Source organism: Bombina bombina, chromosome 5 (genome assembly GCF_027579735.1).
Source record: "Bombina bombina isolate aBomBom1 chromosome 5, aBomBom1.pri, whole genome shotgun sequence".
Taxonomy (NCBI): domain Eukaryota; kingdom Metazoa; phylum Chordata; class Amphibia; order Anura; family Bombinatoridae; genus Bombina; species Bombina bombina.
The window spans coordinates 511,720,629-511,748,458 of NC_069503.1; the positions used below are offsets into that span (position 1 = coordinate 511,720,629).

Below are 27,830 nucleotides of genomic sequence, written 5' to 3' on the forward strand. Positions count from 1 at the left end.
TCCAAAGACCCTGAGCCTTTAAAGAACCTTAAACTGCTCCCCAGCCGACAGGCTGGCATCTGTGGTCACAATCTCCCAAGATGGCTTTAGGAAGCATGTGCCCTGAGACAGATGGTCCTGGGATATCCACCAACACAGAGAGTCTCTCGTCCGGGTGTCCAGAACTATCCTCTGAGAGAGATCTGAGTAGTCTCCGTTCCATTATCTGAGCATGCATAACTGTAGAGGTCTCAGATGGAAATGAGCAAAAGGAATAATGTCCATGAAAGCAACCATTAGACTAATTACTTCCATAACCAGAGCCACTGATGGATGGATAGAAGACTGAAGAGAAAGACAAGAAGCAAAATCTTCATGGACAGTAAGTCTATGACCATCCCCAAAAAGCATACCTTCGTGTTTGGCACCAGGGAACTCTTTTCCAGATTTACCTTCCACCCATGGGAATGTAGAATAGCCAACAGAGAGTCTGTATGCGATCTTGCTAAATGAAAAGATGGCGCCTGAACCCAGATATCGTCCAGGTACGGAGCAACCGCAATTCTCTGAGATCTGGCCACCGCCAAAAGAGCACCTAGAATCTTTGTAAAGATTCGGGGGGCCATGTCAAGGCCAAAGGGAAGGGCAAACTGCAGGAAATTGGTGATGTTCCCTGTAAATAGGAACATATAGATAGACGTCCTTCAGGTCTATGGCAGTCATACATTGACCCTCCTGAACCAAAGGTAGAATGGAACGTATAGTCTCCATTTTGAAGGACGGAACCTTGAGAAATTTGTTTAGGCACTTGAGGTCCAAGATGGGATGAAAAGTTCCCTCTTTCTTGGGAATCACGAAGAGGTTGGAGTAAAATCCTTGACCCTGTTCCGCCAGAGGAACTGGGACAATCACTCTCAGAGAAGCTCGATTTCTTACACAGTTTAAGAAAGCCTCTCTCTTTACCTGGTTTACAGATAACCTTGACAGGAAAAATCTGCCCCTTGAGGGGACAAGATTTGAATCCTATCCTGTATCCCTGGGAGAGTACTTCCACTGCACAAAGATCTAGGACATTGCGGATCCAAGCCTGTTGAAAGAAGGACAGCCTGCCCCCTACTTGATCCAAGACTGGATCGGGGGCGGCTCCTTCATGTTGACATACTCAGAGGAAGGGTTCTTGGCTTGTTTCCCTTTATTCCAAGGTTGACTAGACCTCCATGAGTTCCTGGATTGCTCCTTCTTGGAAGAAGAGGAGGAAGGCTTTTGTCCTTTGAATTTGCGAAAGGAACGGAAATTAGTATTCTGGTTACACTTAGGTCTACCCTTCTCGTCCTGAGGTAGGAAAGCTTCTTTTCCACCAGTAACTTCGGAAATTATCTCAGCCACACCAGGACCAAATAAAGTCTTGCCCTTAAAAGGTAAAGACAGAAGCTTGGACTTGGATGTTACGTCTGCAGACCAAAGTTTTAGCCACAGAGCTCTGTGAGCTAGAACCGCAAAGCTAGAAATGTTGACTCCCAGCCTAACAACTTGCATGCTGGCATCACAGATAAAGGTATTAGCCAGCTTTAGAGCTTTGATCCTATCCTGGATCTCCTCAATGGTAGTCTCCTCCGAAATTAGGTCAGACAAGGAGTTACACCAATAAGAGACTGCCCCAGCAACTGTTGCAATACTAGCAACTGGTTGCTATTTCAAACCCTGAAGAAACAGCTTTCTTAAGTAAGCTTCCAGTTTCTTATCCATAGGGTCCTTAAAAGAGGAACTATCCTCAAGAGGAATAGTGGTTCTCTTGGCTAGAATGGATATAGTGCCCTCTAACTTAGGCATCGTGCACCATAGGTCACGCACAGAGTCAGCAACAGGAAACATCTGGGGACGGGGAAAAAAGGAATCCCTGGGTTTACCCATTCCTGAGCTATAATGTTAGACATGCGATCTGTAAGAGGGAATACCTCTACAGATGTAGGTTTGACATCAAAAACTCTGTTAAGTTTATTAGACCTCTTAGGAGTCTCAGCGACAGTAGAGTCGAAATCCTCCAACGTAGCTAGAACCTCCTTCAAGAGTAAACGGAGGTGTTCATGCTTAAATCTAAAATTGACCTCCTCTGAATCTTCTGTTCTAGCAACAGACGATTCAGAATCAGAGATTTCGCCCTCAGAAGCAACTGAGGAATTATCATCCTCAGATAACTGAGACAGGCTGACTAATGCAGCCTTGGCGGAGTCAGAACACTTGGTATTAGATAGGTTCTTAGATTTCCTCTTTCTCTTACCAGCAATAGGTAAGGCTGATAAGGCTGCAGAAACCTGGTAAATAAACACCCCCAGGAACACATTGAGAGGAACTGCAGGACACTGCTTGTGTGCTTGTGTGTTAACCATTTGTTACAGTAATTGTTTTAACTTTATGCTCTTGATAAAGGCTTTTTTGAGCCGAATCGCATTGAGCTGTATTTTAAATAAAACCTGAAGCTGCACCTAAAGACACCTTTGTGATGATTTTAATAAAAGGTTTATTTTAACTGCAATCTCATGAGTATAACCAGTTTGTGCGCCTATGACATTGTCTGAAATCTTCTACACTATTGTGAGCTCTTTTATTTTGGAGGTGAAAGCAACAAGGTTGACTCAGAGGACGTGGGCAGCTTGGTTCCCTGGAGGTGACACAGCGCCACCAATTTCAAGACTTTCTGCTTTTATACATTGTTTGGGAGAACCGGGGCTGGCAGCAAGCACCTGAAGGGAAGTGCTAACATTACTTTATCCTTTCTAATACACTGCTTGTGAAACTGCTAAAGCTTGGGACATTTGAGTGAAAGCTGAAGCATAGTACGGATAACATTATCCTGAGAGATAGAAGGCTCTGAGAGGGTATCATTATCCTTAGATAAAAGCATCGTATTTAAACATGTAGAGCAAAACTGCACAGGAGGAATAATCTGAGCCTTCAAGCAATATAAACACGTCAAAGGACAAGGCTAAGTTAGTATCAGGATCCATAACTTGAACATCGGTTCCCAAAGCAATATCTTAAATCTTAAACAAAAGATATCTCAAGTATTGTGTATGATTTTCAACTCAATAAATAATAAATTCATTAAGTTTTAAGCAGAAAAAAGTATTGAACAAACACTTAATGGCACCGCTAACCTCAGCCTTGCTGAGGACTTATTACTCCAGTGACCGGATTGAAAGCCCACTAGCGACAGTATTAACAGCAGACTCTGCTAATGATCTGCTCAAGTCAAGAGTAGATTTCAGAGACTCCGGATCGGATGAAATACGCTTGCATCCGATCCGCTCTTCAGGTCGGCTGAAAATGAAAGCCGTATGCAGAAGAGCGGAGGGCGGTCACATGACTGCAGAAGATTTTTCTTTAATCTGCGCCACAGAGAAAAGCGCACTAGTTACGCTGAACTGTGGCTATTCAAATAAAGTGCCAAACACTGTTTAAAATGTATAACGTCCATTTATAAAGTGAATAAAAACATACCCCACTTAAGAAATATAAGAGAAATTTAAGAGGGCAAAATCAAAAACCCTAGGGATTATACCACTCTCATTGCCAGGCTCATTTGTAGTAACCGTAGTAACCGTAACTGTGCAGAGCTTACAGAGCTGCCCTTAAGTATATCTCCAAGATAAGTGATAAATCTGTCCCATAATGAGTCCACTGAGGATTAACCCCCATAGTGCTGAAACCTTCTCACATAGAAGGGGAAGCACTTACCTGGGGATCCAGCTGCAGGGCAGGAAACAGCTTCTTAGGTGTGACAGATTCAACCGACCTCTGACAGGGACCTGTAGAAAAAGAAAAACAGAGTAACCAACCCTGGATTTCTATAGAGGGGTAGCATAGATGTTAGAAGGTGAGCAAGGACTACCTTGCTGTCTTCTAACTGCTAAAAGCCACCATTACTCTTACTTAAAGAGGATTACATGGACACAGCATAGCCCCAATCCTTGCTTCCAGGGAAAAGTACCCATTAAAGGATTAAATATCTTCAGACACCATCTTCGCACATCCTCCCAATTTATAAGGCAAAGAATGACTGGGGGCTTATGGGAAGTAGGAGTGATACTTAACAGCTCTGCTGGGGTGATCTTTGCTTCCTCCTGGTGGCCGGGAGTTGAATTCCCACTAGTAATTAGAATGGATTTGTGGACTCTCCATGCCATTGTAAAGAAATAAAGTGTTTCACTCGTATAACACTATCTAATAAAAATCGGCTAGATTACGAGTCTTGCGTTAGGCTTAAAAAGCAGCTTTGGCCGGTCCAAACGCTGCTTTTTAACGCCCACTGGTATTACGAGTCCTGAATTTACAGGCTCACCGTTCACTTTTTTGGCCAGACTCGGAAATACCGCAAATCCACTGACGTCAATTGCATATCCTATATTTTCAATGGGACTTGCATAGTGCCGGTATTACGAGTCTTCCAAAAAGTGAGCGGTAGACCCTCTCCTGTCAAGACTGGTACCGCATTTAAAATTCAGTAGTTAAGAGTTTTACACTACAACGCCGTAGCATAAAACTCTTAACTAAAGTTCTAAAAAGTACACTAACACCCATAAACTACCTATTAACCCCTAAACCAAGACCCCCCCCACATTGCAAACACTAAAATATTTTTTTTAACCCCTAATCTGCCGAACCGGGCATCGCAGCCACTATAATAAATATATTAACCCCTAAACTGCCACACTCCCGCATCGCAAACATTAGTTAAATAGACGTTGCCAGGCAACCAGACACTTAGAAAGAGCCGCCGGAACCTCCGGCAGCGAGCATGACAGTGCCCCCTCCTCAAGGACCCCTCCGGGGGACCTGACCAGGCTTGGTAGGATACTTAATATGAAAAGATTTGACAAGAGCAGGAGCATGTACATGAGAGGCAGGTTCCCAAGAGCGTTCCGTGATAGGATAGCCTTTCCAATGGACCAGGTAATACAACTGATTGCTCCGTAGCTTAGAATCCAAAATCTGGCTGACCTCGAACTCTGCAGGACCCTCTACAGAGAGCGGAGGAGGAGGTTTCATCTTGATGAAGTACCGGTTGTAGATGACTGGCTTGAGAAGAGACACATGAAATACAGGATGGATCTTGAGGGTCTTAGGCAAGACTAGACGATAAGCTGAAGAACAAGCTTTGGAAACAATTCGAAAAGGTCCAATGTATTTGGGACCCAACTTTGTACAGGGTTGTTTTAGACAAATGAATCTGGTGGATAATCATACTCTGTCTCCAGTACGAAGTATAGGAGCCTTACACCTTCTGCGATCAGCAAATTTTTTGTGCCGTATAGAAGAAGAGAGTAGATTCTGACTAATATGTTGCCAATGGTTACTGAGATTCTTTACAATACGATCTGCTCCAGGAACTTGAGAAGAACTAATAATCATAGGAAAAGTCCTAGGTTCAAATCCATAAGCTGCCTTAAAGGGTGAAGTCCGTAAGGAGGAATTGAAGCGTGAGTTATGAACTAATTCCGCCAAAGGCAATAACTGTGACCAGTTTGAATGCTGATGGTTTACATAATGTCTGAGAAAAGATTCCAAGGACTGGTTTACACGCTCGGTCTGTCCATTGGATTGAGGATGATGTGCAGTAGAAAGAGATAACTTGATTCCAAAGTGCTTACAAAAAGACCTCCAGAATTTCGAAACAAATTGAACACCACAATCAGACACAATGTCAGAAAGAAATACATGTAAACAAGAGATATGAAGGACGAAAAGATCAGAAAGTCTTTGAGCAGAAGGCAATCCAGGAAGAGGAAGGAAATGAGCAGACTTGGAGAATCGGTCCACCACTACCCAAATGGTTGTGTTTCCAGCAGAAACAGGAAGATCCGTAACAAAGTCCATGGATATGTGGGACCAAGGGTAATAAGGAACAGGAAGAGGGTGTAACAATCCAAAGGGTTGATGAGTAGACAGTTTATTCGATGCACAAAAGCTACAAGCAGCAATGTAATCCTTAACGTCCCTCCTCATGGTGGACCACCAAACATGCTGCTTAAGTCTCCACAGAGTATTGGTTACTCCAGGATGACCTGAAGATATGTTATCATGAGCCCAACGTAAGAGCCTAAGACGTAATCCACTGGGTACATACAGGATTCCAGGAGGAAGTTTATAAGAGGACGGTACCCGGTTTTGAGCAGACCGTAAAGCCTGTACTGGAAAAGAGGATACTTGAGCCAAAACTCTGACTGGACGTAATATGGGTTCGGCTTCCATCGGAGAAGACTGTGGACTGAAATTGCCTGGATAATGCATCTGCCTTGGAGTTCTTAGAACCAGGAACATAGGAAAGTACAAAATTAAACCTGGAAAAGGACAAGGCCCACCGAGCCTGACGAGGATTGAGACGTTTAGCTGTATGGAGGTACAGGAGATTCTTATGGTCTGTCAGAATAAAGAATGGTAGAACCCTCTAACCAATGCCTCCACTCATCCAAAGCAAGCTTTATAGCCAATAATTCTTTGTTGCCCACATCATAGTTTAACTCGGCAGGATTGAACTTTTTGGAAAAGAACGCCACAGGATGTATTTTGCTGGTAGATGGATTTCGTTGGGAGAGAACAGCTCCAGCTGCAATAGAGGAAGCATCTACTTCCAAGATAAATTGGTGATCAGGAATCGGATGACTGAGGAGTGGTGTTGAAGAAAAGGCCGATTTCAGTGTTTCAAAAACCCGTACTGCCGAAATAGACCAGTTTCTACAATCTTGTCCCTTCTTAGTGAGAGTAGTGAGAGGAGACGTGATGTCAGCGAAATTCTTTATAAACTTTCTATAGTAGTTGGCAAAGCTAAGAAACTTCTGCAGGGATCTGAGGGTGGTAGGTCTTGGCCAGTCCTTAATTGCAGAAAGCTTAGCAGGATCCATCTCAAAACCAGATTCTGAAATAATATAACCCAAGAAGGGAATGGAAACCCATTTTTTTTAGCGAAAAGGGAGTTGTCACGTAATCTCTGAGGCACAAGCTTTACATGGTGTGCATGTTCCTGTAAAGTACTGGAATAGATCAGAATGTCATCCAGATAGATGATAACAAATTGGTTTAAATATTCTCTGAAAATCTCATTAACAAAGTGCTGAAATACTGCTGGTGCATTGCACAATCCAAAAGGCATTACTAGGTATTCGTAGTGACCAAATCTTGTGTTAAATGCTGTCTTCCATTCGTCTCCCTTACGAATTCTGACCATATTGTAGGCCCCACGGAGATCCAACTTGGAAAAAACAGAAACACCTTGGAGACGATCAAATAGCTCAGGGATGAGCGGAAGATGATAACTGTTTTTGACAGTAATCTGATTCAAGTCCCGATAATCAATACAGGGACGAAGCCCTCCGTCTTTTTTCCCAATAAAGAAAAAACCTGCTCCCACCGGTGATGATGAAGGACGAATAAATCCTCTGGCCAAGTTGTCCTTAATGTATTCCTCAAGAGAGGTATTTTCTTGACGAGAGAGAGGATAAGTCCTCCCTTTAGGCAGAGGGGCCCCGGAATACAAATCAATAGGACAGTCGAAAATCCGATGAGGAGGTAGCGACTCTGCCTCCTTTTTAGAAAAAACATCACAGAAGGCATGATAGTGTTTAAGAAGAGAATCAGGAACTTCCACACAAGCCACTACAGGACCGGATGGTTTGGAGGGATTTTGCAGGCAATGCTTAAAACAGGTGGTTCCCCAGGAAAGAAGCTCTCCCTTAGACCAAGATAATACAGGATCATGCAGCTGCAACCATGGTAGCCCCAAAATCAATGGAATGTGGGGGGAGGATATAACATCAAAGCTAATAATTTCAGAGTGGAGTGTGCCCACAGATAAAAGAAGAGGTATAGTAGAATGTTGGATGACTCCAGATCCCAGAGGCTGCCCACTAACAGTAGTTACTTTGATTAATTGTTTCTTGGCTAGAAGAGGAATCCTGGGAGAGTGAACAAAACTTGAATCAATAAAAACACCTGCCTCTCCTGAGTCGATGAGAGCTTGAGCTTGAAACTTAGAGTTTCCCAAACAAATGGTTACAGGAACAAATAGTTTAGAATTGAGGGAAGTCATGGGATTCTGGCTTAACTCTGTCCCTCTATCAGTAGTTAAGCCTTGGCTTTTACTGGACGGATTGGACAGGCCTTAAGTAAATGTCCTTTAGTACCACAATACAAACATAACCCAAGAGTACGCCTTCTATGATGTTTGGCTTCAGTTAACTTAATAGCCCCTACTTCCATGGGTTCTACAGACTCAGATGAATGGGAGTTGTTACTTGAAAGACTTGGGGTACGACTAGGAGGAAGAAAAGTAGATCTAGAAAAGGTTCTCCGATTCCTATCTCTCTCCTGTAGTCATTCAGAATGCCGGGCATCAAGATTTATACATAAATTGATAAGATCCTCCAGAGAGTCAGGAAGTTCCCGAAACACAAGTTCATCCTTCAAGCGTTCGCAAAGTCCCTTGCGAAAAGCAGCTCGTAAAGCTCCATGGTTCCAATCAGTCTCAGCAGCTAAAGTCCTGAATTCTATAGCATATTGAGCTACAGATAGAGATCCTTGTTTCAAATCCAACAACCCAGCCTCAGCAGCAGCTGACCTCCCAGGTTTGTCAAAAACAGAAGAGAAAATTGACACAAATAACTCCAAATCGTGAAGAAGAGGGTCGTCTTTCTCCAAAAGAGGGGATATCCAGGCCAGAGCCTTACCCTTCAAGAGGGAAATGATAAAAGTTATCTTGGCAGAAGAATTAACGAATACTTGAGGATTGTTTCTGAAATGTAAACGACACTGATTAAGGAATCCACAACATTCTTCTGGATTTCCGTCATACTTATCAGGAAGAGGAATTCTAGGTGTATATTGTCCCACTGGCTGAGGTGGATTATAAACAGCAGAGGTACTGGCAGCAGCTGCAGTAGGAGACATAGTAGCTTGAGAAGGAGCAGAGAGGTTATGTAGCAGAGCCGTTATCTGGTCAAGCATGGAATCCAAAGATTGCAAATGTGCAGAATGATTACCAAGGAGTTGTCCTTGCAGGGCCACAGCCCTGGATAACTCATCTGGGTCCATAATATGGCCTGATTGTAATGTCAGGTTAGGTAATGTCCAGAAGAAGACCCAAATGCTAGGGCGGACTAAAATAACACCCTTGCACTCTGAGTTTAATCCAGGACGTGACCCCACAACAACTACTATAAAACAAGGTACTCACAATATGGAGCAGTGTTGGTCTGGGTCCTCTGGAAAGAGCAAAGTAAATCTTGATTGCTGCAGGTTAAACTTCAGAATAGGGTACCATAAACTAACAGTCAATAAGGAAGGATTAGGTAACTTGAAATCAGGCACTTTGAGGGTTAAAAGGACAGTCTAGTCAAAATTAAACTTTCATGATTCAGATAGGGCATGCAAGTTTAAACAACTTTCCAATTTACTTCTATTATCTAATTTGCTCAATTCTTTAGATATCCTTTGTTGAAGAAATAGCAATGTACATGTGTGAGCCAATCACACAAGGCCTTTATGTGCAGCAACCAATCAGCAACTACTGAGCATATCTAGATATGCTTTTCAGCAAGTGATATTAAGAGAATGAAGCAAATTAGATAATAGAAGTAAATTAGAAAGTTGTTTAAAATGGTATGCTCTTTATAAATCATGAAAAAAAAATGGGTTTCATGTCCCTTTAAGCTCAGCGTGCTCAATGAAGCAGAGTTTGGCAACTTGTAATCAGGCAGTTTGAGGGTTAAGCAGTAGAGTAGTCGATATGCAGAGTTTGGCAACTTGTAATCAGGCAGTTTGAGGGTTAAGCAATAGAGTTGTCGTATATGCAGAGTTTGGCAACTTGTAATCAGGCAGTTTGAGGGTTAAGCAATAGAGTAGTCGTATATGCAGAGTTTGGCAACTTGTAATCAGGCAGTTTGAGGGTTAAGTTGTAGAGTAGTCGATCAGGCAAAGGTTCAGGAACAGAGGACAGTTCAAAGTATGAGTACTCACGACAGCCACAGGTATGAAAAAAACAATCAGGCACCGGAAGCCGGTCCTGACGTCAGCAGAGTGGGACGGCTCAGAAAGAGGAAGACGTTGCCAGGCAACCAGATACGCAGCGTGACACCCCCCAAAATAAAAAAAGCCCTACCCTACACTAAATTACAAATAGCCCTTAAAACTGCCTTTTGCGGGGCATTGCCCCAAATTAATCAGCTCTTTTACCTGTAAAAAAAAAAGTACAAATACCCCCCCAACATTAAAACCCACCACCCACACAACCAACCCTACTCTAAAACCCACCCAATCCCCCTTAAAAAAAACTAACACTAACCCCCTGAAGATCACCCTAACGTGAGACGTCTTCACCCATTCGGGCAGAAGTGGTCCTCCAGACGGGCAGAAGTCTTCATCCAAGCCAGGCAGAAGAGGTGCTCCAGACGGGCAGAAGTCTTCATCCAGACGGCATATTCTATCTTCATCCATCTGGCACGGAGCAGGTCCATCTTCAAGACATCCAACGCGGAGCATCCTCTTCTGACGACGGCCGACGACTGAATGAAGGTTCCTTTAAGTGACGTCATCCAATTAAGGTAGGAAAAATCCTATTGGCCGATGCAATCAGCCAATAGGATTGAAGTTCAATCCTATTGGCTGATCCAATCAGCCAATAGTATTGAGTTCGCATTCTATTGGCTGTTGCGGTGACATTGGGGACGGCAGATTAGGGGTGAATAAATATAATGTAGGTGTCAGCGATGTTGGGGGCAGCAGATTAGGGTTTAATAAGTATAATTTAGGTGGCAGCGATGTTGGGGGCAGCAGATTAGGGTTTAATAAGTATAATGTAGGTGGCGGCAGTGTCCGGAGCGGCAGATTAGGGGTTAATAATATAATGCAGGTGTCGGCGATGTCGGGGACGGCAGGTGCATGTTAGGGTGTTAGGTGTAGAGATAAATTTTATTTCCCCATAGGAATTAGGAGCTGAACACTGCTTTTTTGCAGGTGTTAGGTTTTTTTCAGCCGGCTCTCCCCCATTGATTCCTATGGGGAAATCGTGCACAAGCACGTTTTGCCAACTTACCGCTAACGTAAGCAGCGCTGGTATTGAGGTGAGATGTGGAGCAAAATTTTGCTCTTCGCTCACTTTTTTGCGGCTAACGCCGGGTTTAAAAAAAAACATAATACCAGCGCTGTATGCAAGTGAGCGGTGAGCATAAACTGCTCGTTAGCACCGCACCCCTGTTAACGCCAAACTCGTAATCTAGCCGACTGATTCTTATCAATAATAAATATAATATTTTATAAGGGTTAAAAAGTATATGGTATATTGCAAGGTGTTTGAATGGAAAGGGCTTTATTGTGTATATATATATATATATATATATATATATATATATATATAGTATATATATGTGTGTGTATGTGGGTATATATTTGTGTATATATTTGTATTTACAAATGTATTTATGTATTCATACATGTATACATATATACACATAAATATATACATTTGGAGCCCTCTCCACAAACATACCTTAAAACAAAAAAATTTTATTCAATTTTAATATTTTATGTGTTTCACTGTGTATTTAAACATCCTAATGTTCTTCACAGAGGGAAAAATGTTATTTGTATTTTTTAAGAAATATTCCCATGTATATCTGTATATATCTATACCTATATATATTCATATAAATATATAGATATATATTTTACATAAACCAATATTTATTTAAAATTTTAATTAATTATTATTATTATATTAAAATAATTATTTTAAATACAAAGAACATTTTCTATGTGAGGAACATTGGAATGTAAAATATGCGGAAGGCATTTCGGGTTTCGCGATGTAGGTCTTACGCGGTGTCGAGATTAAGAATTAGTTATTTTAAGGAGCGTTATGTAAATATTACATATAAAATATTTAAAAATATTAATAATAATTATTAATAATTATTATAAATACTGTAAAAATACAAATATATTTAGATGATTTTTTTTAAATTTATGGTTTAGGTTTATGGTTTTAGGGTTTATGTGCTCAAAACCCAACAGTAATACATTCATTCTTCAGGTGCTCTAACCTGACATGAATTATATTAAGGTGCATAGTGTATTTATTATATATAAAATCTTACAAAATATTAATAATGAATGTTAATAATTATTATAGATGTTTTTAAAAATTAAAAAAAATAATCTGAATATATATGTAATTTTTTTAAAAAGTATATAAGAATTACTATTCATCTTTTTTTATATTGTTTTATATAATATTTGCATAGCTCGCCTTAAGATAACTAATTCTTCATGTGTGTTAACAGGACACCACGTTAGAAGCGTGGTACTCATATTTTACATTCCAATGTTCTTCACATAGAAGAAAATGTTCTTTTTATTTTAAAATATATATTTATATAATATCTGATAATGTTAATTTAAAATAAATATCTATATTTATATGTCTATATGAATAGATGTACAGATATAGGTATATATATATATATATATATAATATATATAATATATATATATATATATATATAGATATATATATATATATATAAATAACAAACAAAGAACATTTTCCTGTATGTGAAGAACATGGAATGTGAAATAATAACTCCTATCAGGTATAGTGCTCTGGGTTTAATATGTTAGGTTTTTTTTTAAAGGTCCGTACCATTAAAGAGACAGTCTGGACCCAATACATAATTTTTTTACCTTATTGTTACATACCATAGAAGCATCCTGCCGTTGGTCCCACAAGCTTGTAAGAATAAAAAACGTTGACCTGCCACTGCCTGCACTGATATCATGTGAGTGTGACATGATGCTTTACTAGTGTCTCTGACTACAGGGGTTAGTGTTTCTGTCTTACCCATTGGTGTTTATGTGCGTGTGTGTTTATGTATGTATGTGACTGTGTGTGTATTTATGCATGTACAGACCTTGTTACTACAGCATGTGGAGGGGGCAGGGGGTAAACAGTGTCACTATACAGTACCACTGTATACAGTTAGGGTTGCCACCTCAGCCATGTTTTCTTGACACTTATGAGTTACACATGCTGGGGCGGGTAGGGTCAGGCCAGCCATCTCACCGGCAGATTACAGACTGTGTCACTAACTCACTATATACAGTATTGTTGGGTTAAACAGTGTCACTATATACAGTAATAGGGGGTCACACCATCTCAGGGTACCTCCTTTTGCAGTCATGTAATCTGATTCATATTTTATTTTCTGTGTTAAATGTAAAAAAAAAAAAAAGATATGTATCAAATTCACTTTTTTTTTGGGGGGGGGGGGTACGGGGGCCCTTCTTAGATTCTTGCACCTGGGCCCTGTGGTTTCTAGTTATGCCTCTGATGTTAAGATCCTACAATCACAATTGACTCTTAAATACCTTTTCCTACTCTCACATGCTGATTTGTACATGTGCAATTTGAAATAGCTAACTGAAAAATATTAAGCGTGCACTGCTAAACTATTATACAAAAAAACAGCTAACGGACAAGAAGAAAGCTGTGGGTGGAGCGTGGCAGCCATTTTCGACTGCTAACAAACAATGATTATTTAAAAGTTTCATGTACTTCTTACAAGCTTATAGTTGTGGAACTCGTTGCAACATGCTTGTTTGGTATGTAATAATAAGTAATAAAGAATAAGTATTTGGTCTAAACTGTCCCTTTAAAGTATATGGGTAGAGGAAGTTAACATGGTCACGATATTCGAAGTCCTAAAGTTAGCACACATCAGGTTTCACTTGCATTTTCAACTTGTAATCCGCGTGCATAAACAGTTTACTTCAAGCTGTGTTAGCACTTGAGCGAAAGTGCTAAATAGCACTCCACTTGTAATCTGGCCCATTGCCTGCTATTAAAAATCAAAAGATATTTTATAACCTTGATAAACTTTTGAATCACAGGCAGACAATTCCCAGATGGAGTATAAATGATGCTGACCTATTAAAATTAAGCATTGAAAACACATCTGTATCTGAAATATTATATGGGAGGGATTTGGGGCAGAATCAATGCTGCCCTGATACAAAATTCCTTAACATATTATCAATTGTAAGCAAATTTAAAGGGACACTGAACCCAAATTTTTTCATTCGTGATTCAGAAAGAGAATGAAATTTAAGGAAACTTTCTAATTTACTCCTATTATCAAAATGTCTTCATTCTCTTGGTATCTTTATTTGAAATGCAAGAATGTAAGTTTAGATGCCGGCCCATTTTTGGTGAACAACCTGGGTTGCCCTTGCTGATTGGTGGATAAATTCATCCACCAATAAAAAAAAACTGCTGTCCAGAGTCTTAACCAAAAAAGCTTAGATGCCTTCTTTTTTCAAATAAAGATAGCAAGAGAACGAAGAAAAATTGATAATAGGAGTAAATTAGAAAGTTGCTTAAAATTGCTTGCTCTATCTGAATCATGAAAGAAAAAAATTGGGTTCAGTGTCCCTTTAAGATATTTCATCTAATGACATCATTTTATAAAGGAATCATTACTTTCAGAATTGTTATAAATGTTGTTTACCATATACATTTAACCTCTGACCAGACATTTCTCTTGAATGACCTTTATGCCAGGTAAATGACCAAGTGTCCGATTGAGATGTCAGATACATGACATCGGCAGTCATCTTTATGTTATAGATATGACCATGGAAATTACAAACACAAGGCCTCTGCAGCCCTCTTATTTAAGTTGTATGCAAATCAGACCCCTCTAATTAGTTGTATGGCCCCTGCAGAACCCTTCAAGCTAAATGTAGCCAAAAAGAGACCCCTCAGATCAGATACTATACATGGTATTTCAGCACATTTTATGCCAGCAGTATGCCAAATTAAATCCCTCAGATCCAATGAATGTCCCTGCCGCATTCTTTATGTCAGCTGTTTGCCAAATGAAAACATGGCATGCCCCCTGCTGTCCCCCAATATGCTAATTGTATGCCAAATGAGAACCCACAGATCAGTTTGACTATTGCTGTCTGTTTTATCTCCACTGTTTATTTACTGACACCACTTAACTGTGTGCTAATTGAGACCGTAAGATCACAGGCATGGCCCCTGTAGCCTCCTACTTTTAGCTTCTCTGTACTGAACCTGCATTGTTCCTTTGTGGGGGTTAAACACCAATAGTAAAATGTTATAGCATAATAGAGAAATGTGTATTATTAACGTATGAAGATGTTTTTAATTGGCTGGGAGAAAGCCCAGAAAATGATTATTATATATATTTACTTACATGTTTAACTAATGAGAAACCTAAATGATCTCAAATTATCGCCAATTCATACTCAAGTGTTTTGCAGAGATTGGAATACAGGTTTTAATTACAGGAAAACTTTTCTATGAAGGAAAATGTTATTTTGGACCACAATATAAAAAAGACTGATATATGGGAGCCGAATTATTAAGCAGTCATAAGACCGCTGCTCTTTAACTCGTCCGCCACCTCTGAGGCGGCGGATAGCAATCATCCCGATCAGATAAGATTGGGATGACTGACACCCCCTGCTAGTGGCCAATTGCCCACAAATTTGCAGGGGGCTGCATTGCACAAGCATTTCACTAAAAATACTTGTGGAATGTTAAATGCCGACAGTGTATGCTGTCGGCATTTAGTGATGTCGGGCAGACATGATCCGCTACAGCGGATCGTGTACGCCCACATCTTAATAAATTGGCCCCATAATGTCAGCACACTTCTTCATTTTGGTATCATAAAAATTGTCTTTACATTTCCTATATTGCATATTAACTGAATTTATTATAAAATGTATGTGCAAAGTAATTTTGTGCATTCTGATTGTATTTTTTGTTCATTCTCATAGTCTGATACTGCCACATCCGTGTTCACAGTGCAGACAGATCAAAGTGCTGTTGACATGTCGGTAAGTAACCTGCCCATTTCTTATCTTATATAATTATTTTCTGATTACAATTTACCATCAATTTAAATAATTAGGTGTAAAATCTATTTTATATATATGTATATAGGATTTCAGACATGAAGGAGGGCACTCACTGGTCTTTTCATCATCAAAACAGATACTTTATTTCATCATATCAAACAAAAGTCGACGTTTTGGCTCTTGTAGTGAGCCTTTTTCAAGACAGTCTATAAACTAATAATAAAGTACATCAATCTATCATGTTACAAACAAATGCACATGTAGAAAAAACACAACAACCAACAAACAACATGCAAAAACAAACAATAAATATAACTAAAATACCCAGTTACCTCTACTTAATTGCACAAACAAATTGATATATATACAGTATATATTTACACTCACTGGCCACTTTATTAGGTACACCTGTTCAATTGGTTGGTAACACAAATTACTAATCAGCCAATTACATGGCAGCAACTCAATGCATTTGGCATCTAGACGTGGTGAAAGATGACTTGCTGAAGTTCAAACCGAGCATCAGATTAGGGAAGAAAGGGGATTTAAGTGACTTTGAATGTGGCATGGTTGTTGGTGCCAGACGGGCTGGTGTTAGTATTTCAAAACCTGCTGATCTACTGGGATTTTCACACACATCAATCTCTAGGGTTTACAGAGAATGGTCCGAAAAAGAGAAAATATCCAGTGAGACGAAAATGCCTCGTTGATGTTAGAGGAGAATGGGCAGACTGGTTCGAGATGGTGGTGGTGGTGTAATGGTGTGGGGGATATTTTCTTGGCACACTTTGGGCCCATTAGTACCAATTGAGCTATGTTTAAACACCACAGCCTACCTGAGTATTGTTGCTGATCATGTCCATCCCTTTATGACTACAGTGTACCCATCTTCTGATGGCTACTTCCAGCAGGATAATGCAACATGTAACAAAGCGCAAATCATCTCAAACTGGTTTCTTGAACATGACAATGAGTTTACTGTACTCCAATGGCCTCCACAGTCACCAGATCTTAATCTAATAGAGCACTTTTGGGATGTGGACGGGAGATTTGCATCATGGATGTGTAGCTGACAAATCTGCAGCAACTGTGTGATGCTATCATGTCAATATGGACCAAAATCTCTGAGGAATGTTTCCGACACATTGTTGAATCTATGCCATGAAGAATTAAGGTGTTTCTAAAGGCAAAAGGGGGTCCAACCCGATACTAGCAAAGAGAGTCTCCATGATATGTGCAAGACACATCAGACACAATGTTTAATTCCTTTCACACCGGAGGTCAGTCTGCTGGGTGACTGTTAGATTCCAGCCTGCCTTCAATGCACCAAGAGAGGTGCTCCACTAAATGTGAGTGTAACTTTGATTGATACCACATTTGTCCCCAGTTGTACACTACTAGGCATATTAGCGCCTGTGTTTGCTTTTTTCATACTATCTACAGATTGCTGCTACCACACCGGAGGTCAGTCGGCTGGGTGGACTGTTTGATTCCAGACTGCTTTATTTGCACCGCTGGGGTGCTTATCTAAATTGTGAGTGTAATTACCTTACATATTGAATCTTATATCTTCTATACAGTACTAGGCCATGTGGCGCTTCTGTTTCTTTATCTCCGGTACTAGCAAAGTCTACCTAATAAAGTGGCCGGTGAGTGTTAATTCTTCAACAATTAAAAAAAAAACCTTTGAATAACAAGCTGCAACATTATAATAGTATGTGTAGCCAAGAACATTTGAAAAACTTTTCCAAGAAGGAAAATGTTATTTTGGACCACAATACAAAAAGATTGTAATATAATGTCAGCACACATCTTCATTTTGGCATCATAAAAAAATGTCTGGAAATTTTCTATGTTGCACATTAACAGAATTTATTATAAAATGTACACCCTGTTCCAAATTATTATGCCAATGATATCTTTCTCATTTACCTAAATAATTGATGTAAACAACAGTCAGCCATAATTCTCATGTTATCAACTATTAAGAGTACAAATTCAAAATTTAATGAACAAACCTCCTAATGATAACCAGTATTTTTTTTTCAAATAAAAAACGTACAATGCACTGTTCCAATTATTACGCACAGTAAGTTTCAAAACACTTTATAGGTTGTAAAGAAGTGAAAATTGTCATTTGTTGTGTTTGCAGCATATTTACTGAAATCAAAAGCTATTTCAATCAAACTTTGAACAACATTTTAACTTTTCAAACATAGTCACGTTACATTTTAACATAGGACCCCTTATTTGATAGCAGCTTCACAAGTCTTGCATCCATTGAACTTGTGAGTTTTTGGACAGTTTTCTGCTTGAATTTGTTGCAAGATGTCAGAATAGCCTCCTAGAGCTGCTATTTGGATGTAAACTGCCTCCCACCCTCATAGATCTTTTGCTTGAGGATGCTCCAAAGGTTCTCAATAGGATTGAGGTCAGGGGAGGATGGAGGCCACACCATGACTTTCTCTTCTTTTATCCCCATAGCAGCCATTGATGCAGAGGTATTCTTTGCAGCATGAGATGGTGCATTGTCATGCATGAAGATGATTTTATTATGGAAAGCATCGTTCTTCCTTCTGTACCAGGGAAGGAAGTGGTCAGTCAGGAACTCCACATACTTTGCAAAGGTCATCTTTACACCTTCGGGGACCCTAAAGGGGCTGACCAGCTCTCTTCCCATGATTCCGGCCCATAACATGACTCCACCACCGCCTTGCTGACGTCACAGTCTTGTTGGAACAGGGTGGCCGTCCACCAACAATGCACTACTCCATCCATCTGGACCATCCAGGGTTGCTCGGCACTCATCAGTGAACAGGACTGTTTAAAAATTAGTCTTCATGTATTTTTCTGCCCAATGCAGCCATTTCTGCTTGTGAGCATTGGTGAGTGGTGGCCAAATGGAAGGTTTATGCACAGTTGCAAGACTCTGGAGGACTCTACACTTTGATGTCCGTGGGACTCCAGAGGCACAGCAGCTTCAAATATCTGTTTGCTGCTATGTAATGGTATTTTAGCAGCTGCTCTCTTGATCCGATGCATGGATCTGGCAGAAATCTTCCTCATGTGCCTTTATCTGCACGAACCCATCTGTGCTCTTAATCAGCTAAAAATCTCTTAATAGTGCGATGATCACGCTTAAGTTTTCGTGAAATATCTAATGTTTTCATACCTCGTCCCAGGCATTGAACTATTTCACTCTTTTCGGCAGCAGAGAGATCCTTTTTCGTCCCATATTGCTTGAAAATGGTGCTCTGCTTAATAATGTGGAACACCGTCCTTTAGTAGTTTTTCCTTTAATTGGGCTCACCTGCAATCTAATTATCACAGGTGTCAGAGATTGTTTTCAGTTATCAAAAGAGCCCTGAGACACAATGCCATCCATGAGTTAAACTGAAAAAAAAAATGTAATCTTTGTGACACTGAAATAGAATTTGCATAATAATTTGGAACAGGGTGTATGTGCAAAGTAATTTTGTGCATTCTGATTGTATTTTTTGTTCATTCTCATAGTCTGATATTGCCACATCCGTGTTCACAGTGCAGACAGATCAAAGTGCTGTTGACATGTCGGTAAGTAACCTGCCCATTTCTTATCTTATATAATTATTTTCTGATTACAATTTACCATCAATTTAAAATATTAGGTGTAAAATCTATTTTATATATATGTATATAGGATTTCAGACATGAAGGAGGGCACTCACTGGTCTTTTCATCATTAAAACAGATACTTTGGGGCCTATCTCCGAATGGAGCTTGAGGCCCTGTGTTTCTGGCGAGCCTGCAGACTCGCCAGAAACACAAGTTATGGAGCAGCGGTCTAAAGACCGCTGCTCCATAACCCTGTCCACCTGCTCTGATGAGGTGGACAGGAATCGCCGGAATTCAACCCGATCGAGTACGATCGGGTTGATTGACACCTGCCTGCTGGCGGCCGATTGGCCGCGAGTCTGCAGAGGGCGGGTGTTGCACCAGCAGCTCTTGTGAGCTGCTAGTGCAATGCTGAATATGGAGAGCGTATTGCTCTCCGCATTCATTGATGTCTGCTCGGACCTGATCCGCACTGTCGATCAGGTCCGACAGACATATGATAAATAGGCCTCCATATTTCATCATATCAAACAAAAGTCGACGTTTCGGCTCCTGTAGTGAACCTTTTCAAGACAGTCTATAAACAAATAATAAAGTACATCAATCTATCATGTTACAACAAATGTACATGTAGAAAGAACACAAAAAACAACAAACAACATGCAAAACCAAACAATGAATATAACTAAAATACACAGTTACCTCTACTTAATTGCACAAACAAAGTGATATATACAGTATATATTTACACTCACTGGCCACTTTATTAGGTACACCTGTTCAATTGCTTGGTAACACAAATTACTAATCAGCCAATTACATGACAGCAACTCAATGCATTTTGGCATCTACACGTGGTGAAGACAACTTGCTGAAGTTCAAACCGAGCATCAGAATAGGAAAGAAAGAGGATTTAAGTGACTTTGAATGTGGCATGGTTGTTGGTGCCAGAAGGGCTGGTCTTAGTATTTCAAAACCTGCTGATCTACTTGGCTTTTCACGCAACAAATCTCTAGGGTGTACAGAGAATGGTCCGAAAAAGAGAAAATATCCAGTGAGACGAAAATGCCTTGTTGATGTCAGAGGAGAATGGGCAGACTGGTTCGAGATGGTGGTGGTCGTGTAATGGTGTGGGGGATATTTTCTTGGCATACGTTGAGCCCATTAGTACCAATTGAGCTATGTTTAAACGCCACAGCCTACCTGAGTATTGTGAAGAGAAAGACAGCACCTCATAGTGCAAGTAGGTTCCAAAACAAAAGAAGTCACAATGGGACAATAACAGATGGTAGTATACTCACAAGAGTATTGGCACCCTTATTGAAAGAGGTGCGAATAAGCAGACTGACATTTGATTCAGCAGTCAGTACGCTGTAGCCGGATGGTATCCAGATTCCCAGGCGGGCGGCTGTGGGCTCTCCTCCGTGTATAGAGTCAGGATCCTCTGGAGCCGTGCTGTATGTGAAAGCAGCGAGCGGCTAATCTCTGCGTATAACAGCCACTATAGACTGGTGTGTTTGAAAGAGCAGTCCTCAAAGGGATCGAAAAAGTAAAACTGTCTGCAGTGACAGAATAGACTTGGCAGGAAAAATAAAAAGCCGGGGCAAATTATGCTAAAGTGGTAATAGATTAAAAAACAATTTTATTACATAAGCTTTAGACGCGTTTCTCGGCCAACAAGCTCCTGGCCGTTTCATCAAGTAAAATATCTACCTGAGTATTGTTGCTGACCATGTCCATCCCTTTATGACTACAGTGTACCCTCTTCTGATGGCTACTTCCAGAAGGATAATGCACCATGTAACAAAGCGCAAATCATCTCAAACTTGCCTTTCTTGAACATGACAATGAGTTTAACTGTACTCCAATGGCCTCCACAGTCACCAGATCTTAATCCAATAGAGCACCTTTGGGATGTGGACGGAGATTTGCATCATGGATGTGTAGCTGACAAATCTGCAGCAGCAACTGTGTGATGCCATCATGTCAATATGGACCAAAAATCTCTGAGGAATGTTTCCAACACCTTGTTGAATCTATGCCACGAGAATTAAGGTGTTTCTAAAGGCAAAAGGGGGTCCAACCCGGTACTAACAAAGAAAGTCTCCTGCTCAGAGCAGCGGGACAGGTTATGGAGCAGCGGTCTTTGTGACCGCTGCTTCATACTGTTGTTTCTGGCGAGTCTGAAGACTCGCCAGAAACACGGGCCGCCAAGCTCGTTTCGGAGCTTGATAGATAGGCCCCATAATGTCAGCACACATCTTCTTTTTGGCATCATAAAATGTCTTAAATGTTCTATATTGCTTTGCACATTAACAGAATTTATTATAAAATGTATGTGCAAAGTAATTTTGTTCATTCTGATTGTATTTTTTGTTCATTCTCTTAGTCTGATACTGCCACATCCGTGTTCACAGTGCAGCCAGATCAAAGTGCTGTTGAAATGTTGGTTAGTAACCTGCCCATTTCTTATCTTATATAATTCTTTTCTGATAACAATTTGCCATCAAGTTAAATAATTAGGTGTAAAATCTATCATTAATATATATATATATATATATATATATATATATTATATATATATATATACTGTATATATAACTTAGGACTGTCTCTACCTTATTTTTATGTCACTATATTGCTTGGCTGAGAACCCAAATGAAACTCTATGAGGCCTATTTATCATATGTCTGTCGGACCTGATCCGACAGTGCGGATCAGGTCCGACAGACATCGCTGAATGCGGAGAGCAATACGCTCTCCGTATTCAGCATTGCACTAGCAGCTCACAAGAGCTGCTGGTGCAACGCTGCCCCCTGCAGACCTCGCGACCAATGGGCCGCCAGCAGGGGGTGTCAATCAACCCGATCGTACTCGATCCGGCGATTCCTGTCCGCCTCATCAGAGCAGGTAGACAGGGTTATGGAGCAGCGGTCTTTAGGACCGCTGCTTCATAACTGGTGTTTCTGGCGAGCCTTCAGGCTCGCTAGAAACACGGGCCTCAAGCTCTATTCAGACCTTGATAGATAGGGCCCCTATATACGTATGCACACTCAAAAGATTGTTTATCACTTTTTTTGCCAAGGGATATAACATTTTTGTACACTAAGCAAGATTTATACTTACCAATAAATCAATCACCTAATAATAAATGTAATACCATGTTCAGAACTACTAGGACTGTTGTCTTGTGTCCACCTGAAGTAGAAACTTCCCAGAAGTCTTCAAACACTTTAATTGCCCTTATATATATACATACTATTTGCTATTCCAACTCCAGGTGATAATGTAGTGAAAGAGAGAGACAGAGAGAGAGAACGAAATAAATAAAAAAGAGATCATTATCTCCAAACATTACTAGACAAGGTAAAATACATACACGCGTGTTTATCTGCCTATCTCATTTGATTACTTTAAGCATAAGCAAATCCTTTTAATGGTAAGTACAAATCCTATTTTCTCTTTTTATTTTATATTATTATCTGGCAGATAGTACCAAAGCAACCAATATTAAGGCAACCGGATTAGAGAAAAAAAAACTCCTTGTCTGGGTCTGTAAAATTGCTGTCTGAAAAACAATCCCAACAAATTTTATTTAGTAAAACTTAGTAAACATGTTCAATAAATACTATATAGCTGTCTTCTACAAATGCTCAACAGCAGATTCACTATACAAGGATAATTTCTAAGCAATAACTCTAATAGAATCCGCTCCTTACCTTAAAGGGACAGTCTACACCAGAATTTGTATTGTTCAAAAAGATAGATAATTCCTTTATTACCCTATCCCCAGTTTTGCATAACCAACACAGTAATATTAATATACTTTTTACCTCTGTTATTACCTTGTATCTAAGCCTTTACAGACTGTCCCCTTATTTCATTTATTTTGACAGATTTGCATTTAGCCAATCAGTGCCCTCTCATTTGTAACCTTACGGCGTGGTCACAATTTTATTTATATTAAACACTTGAACTAACGCCGTCTAGCTTTGAAAACCAGCCAAATGCACTTAGATAAGAGGCAGCCTTCAATGCTTAAAAATTAGCAATATGAGCCCACCAAGTTTAGCTTTCAACAGAGAATACTAAGAGAACAAAGCAAATTTGCTGATAAAAGTTAATTGGAAAGTTCTTTAATTTTTGCCATATCTGAATCATGAAAGTTTACTTTTGACTAGACTGTCCCTTTAAGCTTTTTGAGAGCTCCAAGGCCATTTAAAAAGTATTTAAAAAGATTAACTGGTCACTTGAGTAAAGACATCTTGAAACTTTTTCATTCTAAAGTATAGAATGGAGGAGAAAAAGGTGACCAGATTTCTATAAGTGAAAGTAAATCCTAGCGTTGTACAAAAGCTAGGATTTACTATTGAAAACTTCATGCAGAAAGCTCCTTTATTTGATTCAATCGATCGCCGCTCTTAGCTGTTACAGCAGCCCACGGCTAAATAATTATTTTGTTAAGAGGTGATGTTTTCACCTCTTAGCCAATAGCAGTGCATTAAATCCGGCTCCCATGGGCGCCAAGCCAGATTTACCGCACGGCTATTGGCTAAGAGGTGAAAACGTCACCTCTTAGCCAAAAACGTATTTAGCCATGGGCTGCTGTAGCTGATCGATTGAATCAAATAAAAGAAGCTTTCTACATGAAGTATCTTATACTTCATGAATGAAAGTCCCCTTTATTTGTTTCAATAGTAAATACTAGCGTTTGTACAACGCTAGGATTTACTTTCACTTTAACACCATTAGTATCTAATGTTTTTTTATTAGTGAAACCAAAACTGTGAAATAGAGTGTTCTTGATTTAAACAAAACATTAACCTAAACTTCAAGGGAAAAGTCTTCAAAAGAGAAGTCTTCAAAATCAGCTTATTCTGATGAGAAATCATATATATATATAGGAACAACAGAGGGCTAAGCTCCCACACATTTTCAACACCTTTTCAACTATGAAGAAAGCTACAAGCAAGATTATGTTTAAGTCAAAACATTAAAGCAACAGTAAATTTTGTAAGGTTTGCCTCTCCTTTTAAAAAAATATGTTAATATATAAAATTAGGCAGCTAGTGCACCATACAGCTTGCGTTTTTGTGCTGCATTCATAATGTAGCCCAATGTGTTTTATACTGAGATGTGTAAATTCTAAAAAAATATATATATATATATATTAATAACAATAATGCATTGCTTAACAAACAAGTTTGAGGGTTTCATATTGATATTGCACTCTAAATGTTAAAAAAAAGGTGCTATGTTGTTTTAGTTAGATGTATCAGCTAATATTTGAGGTATGTGTGGCAGGACTAAGTAAAACATTAATGCACTACCTGTATTCCACTTGGGAAATAGAAAGACATCTTTTAAAATTAATTTGTATATTTTATTAAGTGCTTTTGCCCAAAATGCTTAAATATAAATTTACAGAAGAGGACTGTAGACAGTAAAAATCCCTTATTGAAATCTACATAGACAGCTATAGATATTTCTACTAAAAAAGTTTGTAAAATCCTTAATTCACTTGTATGTGTGCAAGTAACAATTTTTAATTGTTTTACTTTCCTCATAAAATAAAGTTCCACTTTAAAACCAGATGAAATAATTATAAATTCTCCAACATTTAAAAAACCCTTTGAATAAACAGCTGCAACTTTATAATAGTATGTGCGACCAAAGAAAATGTTGAAAACTTTTCCAAGAAGGAAAATTTTATTTTGGACCACTATACAAAAGGATTGAGTTTCAGGGGTAGATTTATCAATTTGCGTGCAGACATGATCCGCTGTAGCGGATTATGTCCACCGCACATTGATAAATGCTGACACAATACCGCCCCCTGAACATTTGCGGCTGATCGTCTGTTAACAGGAAGTGTCAATAAACCCCATTGTATCATATTGGGTTGATTTCTGTCCGCCACCTCAGAGGTTGCGGATGAGTTAAGGAGCAGCGGTCTTATGACCGCTGCTTTTTAACTTACATTTCCGGTGAGCCGGAAAGTACGGGGGTAGATAGCAGCACCCGCTGCTTGGTAAATCTACCCCATAATGTCAGCACACATCTTTATTTTGGTATCATAAAAATTTGTCTGGAAATTTTCTATATTGCACTTTAACATAATGTTTTATAAAATGTATGTGCAAAGTAATTTTGTGCATTCTGATTGTATTTTTCTTTCCTTTGGCATGAAGAGTGCATGATTTCATTCCAATTACTAGTGGGATATTCAACTCCTGGCCAGCAGGAGGAGGCAAAGAGCACCCCAGCAGAGCTGTTAATTGTTACTTCCCTTACCCATAATCCCCAGTCATTCTTTTCCTCTATCATCGGGAGGATGTGCAAAGATGGTGTCTGAAGATATTTAATCCTTTAATGGGTACTTTTCCCTGCAAGCAAGGATTGGAGGCTATGCTGTGTCCATGTAAATCTCTTTAGTAAGAGTAATGGTGGCATTTATCAGTTAGAAGACCGCAGCGTGGTCTTTGCTTAACTTCTAACATTATTGCTATCCCTATTATAGAAAACCAGGGTTGTTTTTTTTTCTTTCTCTACAGGTCCCTGATAGGTATGAGTAAATCTGCCACACCTAAGAAGTTATTCCTGCACTGCAGCCGGATCCACAGGTAAGTGCTTTTACCTTCTAGGTTGGAAGGACAGCACTTTTAGGGGTTAATGCCTCTATGACATGTTACCATATACCCTGTGGTTCTTTGGAAAGGTCAAACACTCCCTGGTGGGTTTTATTGGCTCATGTATCCCTTCATATAGGGACTTATTAAGGGTCAGAACAGGAGACATTTTTTATTAACAGGCACTGTGGGACATAAGGGGTTAATAAATCCCCCTTAAGAGACAACCAGTAATAGAGTTGGTAATGAGGTAGCTTATTTTACTCTAAGGACAACTGAAGATGTGTTAATTGTCCCTTTATTTATATGGGACATACATTGAGACTTTTCTGTTAACGTTACATTTTTTCTGTTAATGTGCTCATCGCGTGCTTTTATTTTGTGGCGCAGTCTGATTCCTTGCGCTCACGTGACATCCGCTCTTCCACTTCAGCATTGCTCAGTTCTGCGCGGAGAGCGGAGTTTATGGAGTTTGTTTTGGTGGCCAAGTCTTTGCTATACAAAGGACTGCACAGCTCAGAAGTTCTAGGCAGTCTAGTCCATGGGGGACGATAGATCGTCACTGCTGTTCATTTTTTCTACACTGGTGAAGAGTTCCAGTTTTTGCTAGTGGGTCAGTCTCCTGGTCGCCGGAGTGGTGAGTTTTTTTTTGTTTTTTTTTCCTGACTTACAGTGGGGTTTTTTTCCTTTATTATGGAGGTTCCTATTGTCCCTCCTGTGCAATTTTGTACCACATGTTTAAATAAGACCTTGTTGTCCAGGGATAAGAATTCCCTTTCTGAGCCAGTTGTCACTCAGGAGGATAAAGTTGTCCGGGCCATGCCTCAACTTTCTCCTCAAATGTCCCAAGCATTATCTGCTTCACATGCAGTGCCCTGCGGTTCCTCTCAACAAGTTCCTGGAGGTGTTTTTTTACCAGGAGATTTTGCTGCACAAATATCTTCTGCAGTTTCTGCAGCCCTGTCAGCCTTCCTGGTAACTGGTAAGCGGAAGAGAATGTCTAGGAAGGTTTCCCAGTCTAAGAGTTCTGAGTCCGCTAAGTCTGCCCTAGTCAATCTATCTCAGTTATCTGAGGAAGATCATTCCTCAGTAGATTCTGAGGGAGACATTTCTGACTCTGAGTCTGTAGAAGGAGAAACTAGTCCAAGTATAATAGATCAAGAGGAAGTTCATTTTAAATTTAAACTGGAGCTCCTCCGACTACTTTTGAAGGAGGTCCTTGCTACTTTGGAAGACTCCGGTTCTACTGTTGCTGAGACTCCAAAGAAATCTAATAAGCTTAACAGAGTGTTTGATGTTATTCCTTCATCTGTTGAGTTTTTTCCAGTTCCAGTCCGGATAACGGAAATTATTGCTCAGGAATGGGAAAAGCCGGGAATTCCTTTCTCCCTGTCCCCTGTTTTTAAGAAAATGTTTCCTGTTGCAGACACTGTGCGTGACTCATGGCGCACTGTGCCTAAGGTAGAGGGAGCTATCTCTATTCATCAGGGATTACAATGGCAACCAGTTGCAAGTATTGTTATGGTTGTGGGTGCAGCATCTTATTGGTGCAATGCCTTGTTTGATCTAATTTCAGAAGAGACTACTATAGAGGAGATTCAGGATAGGATCAAGGCTCTAAAGCTGGCTAAAACATTTATCTTCATGGAGGTCCAGTCAGCCTTGGAATAAGGGGAAACAAGCCAAAAATCC

General features: G+C 39.8%; 1 protein-coding gene across 1 annotated transcript in view; it reads left to right on the forward strand.

The window, feature by feature from the left end:
* AMPH (amphiphysin) overlaps positions 1–27,830 on the forward strand; it is a 519,511-nt gene that overhangs the window by 423,524 nt on the left and 68,157 nt on the right. The window contains exon 17 of the mRNA XM_053714425.1: positions 7,253–7,263. Coding sequence (XP_053570400.1) covers positions 7,253–7,263 — 11 coding nt within the window. The remainder of the gene's footprint in view (positions 1–7,252; positions 7,264–27,830) is intronic.